The following is a 6,244-nucleotide window of genomic DNA, read 5'->3' on the forward strand; positions in this document are numbered from 1 at the left end:
TGTGTTGAACAATACACTCTGACTGCAGCTGCAATTTAATCTCGTGTTTGTTTCATTGCAGGAGATGCAGGAAAACGTGAAGAAATGCAAGAACTTCCTGGCTACGCTCATCAAGCTGGCGTCCCACAACTCTCCTTCCCCAGATACCTCCAAGAATGTGAAGGCCCTGGTGCAGGACCTGCTCGTAAGTCCACCGACTGTTTCTGCAGCCACGTGTTCATGCTCATGTGTTTGTACTCATTACTTCATGTGTTCATGTGTGTTCAGGATGCAAAGATCGAGCCTGAGGAGTTCACCACTCGGCTGCAGGCTGAGCTGAAGTCCTCCCCACAGCCCTACCTCATCCCCTTCCTCAAGGTACCAGCATAAAAATACCTGCGACTGCAGCCAGTGCAGCGACTGCAGCCAGTACTGCCGTGTTCTGTCTGTGGCCCAGTTTAAACACTGATGTTATTCCTGACAGAACCTTGTTCATGTCTTTAGAAAAGCCTTCCTGCCCTGCGTCAGTCTCTGCTCAGCAGCCAACAGTCTCTGGTGACCGCTCCCCCCCCCACCTCAGCCCCTCCCTTGGCGGCACCTGGATCCGTCACCGCCGGTGCCGCCATCAAACCACGGCTGCCCATTGGACCGACCGGCGGCACTGTCCGGCTGAACACACCGATCACAAACACTGCAGCTCTGGTAAGAACAGTCGGACTAAAGTTACCTGAAACTGAATTCATCCTCCGATGGTGATGGTGGTGATGATGATGATGATGATGATGATGATGAAGGTGATGATGATGATGCTGACGGGGCGTTTCCGTTTATCCTGCAGGCGGTAGGTCGACCCGGCGTTCAGCCTGTTCAGACTCGGACTCCTGTGGTCATCAGTCAGACGTTCAGACCTCCAGGTGAGTCCAGCTGCTGCCCTGCAGGTTTGTTAACAGGACGTTCTACCGGTGCTCCATAAGGTCACATACAAATATGATTTTTCAGTGAAACCTGCAGAAACATCTGTTAGTGTCCAGATTCTGCTGTACAGGTGTTTATCCTCCACACAGTTGTTTCTGTGTGTATGAACCTGCTCAGGTTAAAGCTCAGAGTGTGAGGGTCAGAACATGTGGAGCACAAAGTCCTCCTCAGCTGTCTGAGCTCAGTTCAGTGTTATTTATATTGCACCAGTTGACGATGTGCCACCTGACTGCCCTGAACATGTCGGTGGAGATGGTCAACAGAACAAGAAGCCAACAACTTGTCAGGTACAGAATGTTGGATGTAAGGCTGCAACCAGCGTCTGAGCCACCAGGGGGCAGCAGTCAGTTCCTCAGACCTCCACAGGTTCAGCCCTGGACATGGACAGGTAAAGACCTCACCAGTTTAAACAGCAGCTCTGTTTCCTTCTTCAGGTACGCTGCTACGACCCACAACTATCGCTGGCAAGACTCCGGTGAACCTGACAGCACAAGCCAATCAGAAGAAGCTGAGCGACCCGGGGGGCGGGACTTTCAGGTGAGTTTGATCTGCAACTAAACTCCCACTGCAGGTGAGCTGAGAGTTTCATCCCACCACACAGACACGAAACAGGTCAAACAGAACCAGAACCACCTGAAACTGGACATTTTCTCATCATGGTTCTGTGTCTCATCCTCATGTGGACGTCTGAGAGTCTTTTTAAATGTCCTCAAACCACTCGTCTCATAACTAACGCTTTCAAACCAACACAATCAGACTGTCGTTAATATAAGAGTAACGGAGCTGCTGATGAGTCTGCTCAGTGTTTCTGTTCAATCAGCCGCATGAAGACAGGATCAGCTCTACTGAGCAGCTGATCTGCTAGTTATTATCCAGTGGATAGTCATATTTGTCAGAGCTGACAGCTAGTTGGTGCTGAGGACTAGTTAGTGTTGACCTGTAGCAGACAGATGGACCAGCAGGGGGCAGCACAGTCCACAGGTTCAGATCAGTTCAGTCCTTAATCAATAGTTCATGTAATGGCAATTTCTGAAGTCCTTCGATGCCGTTACTGCACAGGTGGAGCAGAGTGAACCGACGCAGACCAAAAACAGAATCTCTGGTCCGTCAGTGGATGTTTATTCGATGATATGCAAGAAATGAACATCCAGCGGTTTTCCTATGGTGAATCTGGTATCTGTGCTGGTCTGCTGCTGGTCTGCTGAGAACTGTTGGCTCTCCCCCTACCTGTGCCCTCCCCTTCCTGTCACCTGTATCCTCTCCATGTACACCCTGTGTCCAGTTACCGCCACCAGGTGTCCAAACAGTCCCCATTAAACCACCTGCCAACAACACACATAAATGGCTCCTGCAGTTCATATTAATGGACGTGATGAAGACCTGACCACGTCTGAAGGGACTCGTTGGTATGAAGGTGGAGGACTGATGAAGCAGCCGTGAACCTGTTTCTTCTTCTTCACCTGTAGAGACGACGATGACATCAACGACGTGGCGTCGATGGCGGGCGTCAACCTCAACGAAGAGAACGCTCGTATCCTAGCAACCAGCTCGGAGCTCGTCGGCACTAAGATCCGATCCTGCAAAGATGAATCCTTCCTGCCCACGGGCCTGCTGCACCGCCGCATCCTCGACACAGGTACGTCTGAAGGCACCTGGACAGGTACAGAGCTCCACCAGTGTCTGGTTTATACCAGCCGCTCTCAGTTAGCAGCATCGGTAACTCCCTAAATCATTCCTTATGTTTCTGTATGTAGACGCTCTTTAACCAGAACGATGTTTTTAGTGATCAGTATGATCATTATTATAAAGTAAGATTAAAAAAAGCATTAAAGCATAAAGCACATTATTATTATTATTATGTCTTGTTATTCAGACGTCAGATTCTAGGTGTTACTTGCATCCTGAACAGAACCATGAGTTTTAGTGGCTGAATGTTCTGCTGGATCCATGTCTGGCTCCTCAGAGAAGCCCAGCGGCTCAGATCTGGGTAGAAGGAGATGAATTCAGTCTAAATCCTCGTTCCTGATCAAAACGGTGAAACGTGGAGAGCTGAGAGGCGTCAGAGCTCTTCATGATGCTGGATGGTCTACAGGTATACACAGTGACAGACAGGACGTCTCACACATCTGTTGAACTCTGTACATCTGAATCTGCTTTAAAGACTCAACCACACCTGAAGTGAGAAGAGAACAAACGGTGACTCAGGTCCAGTTCAGCCTGGTCCAACAACCAAATAGCAGACACAACCTGAACTTCACAGAGATCAACCCCAGCCCTATCAACACCGACAGCCAGACGTACACGGTTCCTAACATGACTGGAGACTCTGAACTGGTGACACGATGAGACAGAACTTCCAGGTTTTAATCGTTGGTAGTTCCTCAGATGTTGTTCAACCAGACTCAGAGCTGCTGACGGTGAGTCGACGGGCAGATGTTCAGAGAAGATTCTCAGAAGGTTTTTGACTGAAGTTTCACAGACGTCTTTATAAATATCAGTTTTATGCTCTAAAGAAAGTGAATCCTAAATCGCTGGTGGGGCAGAGATGATCCTAACGCTGGAGGATCTGAGATGAGCCCAGAAGGACCTTCAGGTTCTGGATCCAGTTCTTCTTCTTGTCTGAACGCAGCGAGTTTCTTCCAGAACAAACATCATGTCATGTTAATGTTCACATGATGCCTGTTTCTGCTGCTGTCGCTTCATCAGGACCAGACTCCTCCAGTGTTGGTGTCCATGTTTAGGATCTGCAGCTGGTCAGGAGGACAGTTCGACTTCACTCAGCAGCTCAGTAGAAGAAAGCTGCTTCTGAGCAACACTTTACACACTCTTGTTAACGTTATTATCGTCAAGCTGAGTTCAGCTGCTCAGACCTGCAGTCTGATGATTGATCAGCAGCAGAAAACGGTTCAGGTCGGCTTTAGATCCATTTAACACCCGATTCCTTTCATCAGAGCTGCTCATCGCTTCTTCCTCAGTGTCTTCAGACAGAATAAGAACGGTACCATAAGAGTTTTCTGTGGTTCTGTCTGTCCAGGAACATGAAGTCTTAAAGGTTTGTTCCACGACTGTCTGTCCTGCAGTTAGCTCACACTGGAGTCACCACGAGGAGGTGATTATCAGGTAGGATGTCAGTGAGTCAGGGGTATCTGAGAAGGAAGAAGCTGCAGAGAACGTCACTTCAACGTCTGGCCCTTAACGTGGTTGTGTCCCGTCGGGTATCACCATCAGCTCCAACCTCTCAGTGACCTTCAGCAGGACGTAAGAACTGAAGATTCTCTGAAACCAACCTGCAGCTGAAGCAGGAAGAAGATGAAAAAAGAAAGAACTAAAGACAAACTGAGTCTTCTTCTCTTAGCTCCTAAAGTCTGCTCCAAGATGTTCCTCTGTGATTTCTGTGACCTGAGAAGATCTGATCACCTTCACATGTCGCAGTAAGACTGGAAGTAAAGATGTGAAGTCCCAGTCCAAGTGTGATGGAGCTACATCTGAGGTCTAGCTGTGACATGGAGGAGGAGGTTCTGACACCAGCAGACCAGGTCGCCATCAGGAGGAGAACAGGGACATGTTGTGTTCATGATGTTTACACTCAGAGCTGCAGGGAGTTCTGTTCACACCGACCTGCTGACGTTTGTTTTCTGGTCTTCAGCGAAGAAGCTCGGCGTGACTGAGGTTCCTCTGGAGGTGGTGAACTTCATCTCTCACGCCACCCAGTCCAGGCTGCGCTCGCTGCTGGAGAGGGTTTCAGCTGTCGCTCAGCATCGCACCGACGGGGGGAAGGTAAGACGAGACAGCAGAGTTCTGGTTCTGAACGGATTAAACCGTCTGGACAACAAAAGAGTTTGTTTCATCTGAAGCTTCCCTCACTAAACTCTGTGTTCGGAAAGATTTAACAAACCTTTACACATTCACTGTTCTGACACGGCTCCATGAATCTAACAAGAGGAGTTTTATTCCACAGAACCTGCTGAACACGGTTGTTCCAGCGTGTTTAACGGGTTCTGCAGGCCTTAAAAAGACTCTGAGCAGCTCAGGCTTCATTCACAAACACCTGGAATGTTTTAGTCACTCCTTGTTTTTGTATTTTCCTGCAAATTTGCAGCAAACTTTGTTCAGAATTTTCGATAAATCAGCTGCTGTTTATCTGCAAGTTCCAGAATGTTTCAGAAAGTTAGTGCTGATGAGGAAAGAGGAGATCTTCAGACTATTAAAGGTGTTTAAGGCTGATCAGGCTGATGGTTAAAAGGACATTTAACTCACGGATAATATTCTGTGTATAAACGATGTTTATAGGATTTTTGGATTTAAGCCTTTTTGAATGTAATTTGATTTTGTGTGATGCGTGTTAAATCCACTAATATCTGAATGGAGTCTGGTGTAGGATGCTAGTAGCTGCTCAGTGTTTCCCTAAACACAGATGGATGTTAAATCAGAATGGAGTCTGGCCCCGTGGCAGTAATCAGATGTGTTTTCATTCCTCGTCAGGATGAAGAACATTATGACCAGACGTCAGACGTCCGCTCTCAGCTTCGTTTCTTCGAGCAGCTGGAGAGGATGGAGAAGCAGAGGAAAGATGAGCAGGAGAGAGAGATCCTGCTGAAGGCTGCAAAGGTGAGAAAACACCTGGAACGTTGATCTAAAGGTCTCACTGTCCAGACTTTACTGCTCAATGAACCTTCAGACTAAGTCAGGTTTTTGTTGGACTGTGGACAGATTACACCAAACCAGCTGATGCTTGTGGTGATGAACACTGAGTTTGTTGTTGATGACGGTTTTCGGTGTCGGTCCGTTTCCTGATGAAGACTCTGGGTGTGTCTCCACCTTAACTGCTGCTGAAGGTCCTTCACACAGAACCACACATCTGATCTTTGTGCTTCACTTTCAGAGTCGTGCCAGACAAGAAGATCCTGAGCAGGCTCGCCTGAAGCAGAAAGCTAAAGAGGTAGGAACATGGCAGAGCCACGAGCTGCACTTCACCTCAGCATCTCCACATTAACATCCTGAGCTGCTGAGCTTCAACGCTTGCAGGGTTCAGCCGTCAGCTCATCAGGGAATCACGTTTAGAGGCTGATGGAGCACAGCAGCAAGGAGATAAGCAGAAAGAACCAATGATTCACCAATAATTCACCAGTGATTCACCAATAATTCACCAATAATTCACCAATGATTCACCAATAATTCACCAGTGATTCACCAATAATTCACCAATAATTCACCAATGATTCAACAATAATTCACCAGTGATTCACCAATAATTCACCAATGATTCACCAGTAATTCACCAATGATTCAC

At 47.8% G+C, this 6,244-nt stretch overlaps 1 protein-coding gene across 2 annotated transcripts in view; it reads left to right on the forward strand.

Annotated features, from left to right (window-relative positions):
• LOC103365992 (transcription initiation factor TFIID subunit 4-like) overlaps positions 1-6,244 on the forward strand; it is an 18,349-nt gene that overhangs the window by 5,362 nt on the left and 6,743 nt on the right. The window contains exons 5-13 of one of the 2 annotated variants that reach the window (XM_008293584.1): positions 62-184; positions 268-357; positions 484-672; positions 818-893; positions 1,389-1,491; positions 2,421-2,590; positions 4,601-4,731; positions 5,437-5,562; positions 5,837-5,893. In XM_008293584.1, the coding sequence (XP_008291806.1) occupies positions 62-184; positions 268-357; positions 484-672; positions 818-893; positions 1,389-1,491; positions 2,421-2,590; positions 4,601-4,731; positions 5,437-5,562; positions 5,837-5,893 (1,065 nt within the window). Of the gene's footprint in view, positions 1-61; positions 185-267; positions 358-483; positions 682-817; positions 894-1,388; positions 1,492-2,420; positions 2,591-4,600; positions 4,732-5,436; positions 5,563-5,836; positions 5,894-6,244 lie in introns of both variants that reach the window. The other variant, XM_008293585.1, reaches the window with a different exon arrangement.

This window comes from Stegastes partitus, unplaced genomic scaffold (assembly GCF_000690725.1).
Source record: "Stegastes partitus isolate 25-593 unplaced genomic scaffold, Stegastes_partitus-1.0.2 Scaffold895, whole genome shotgun sequence".
NCBI lineage: Eukaryota > Metazoa > Chordata > Actinopteri > Pomacentridae > Stegastes > Stegastes partitus.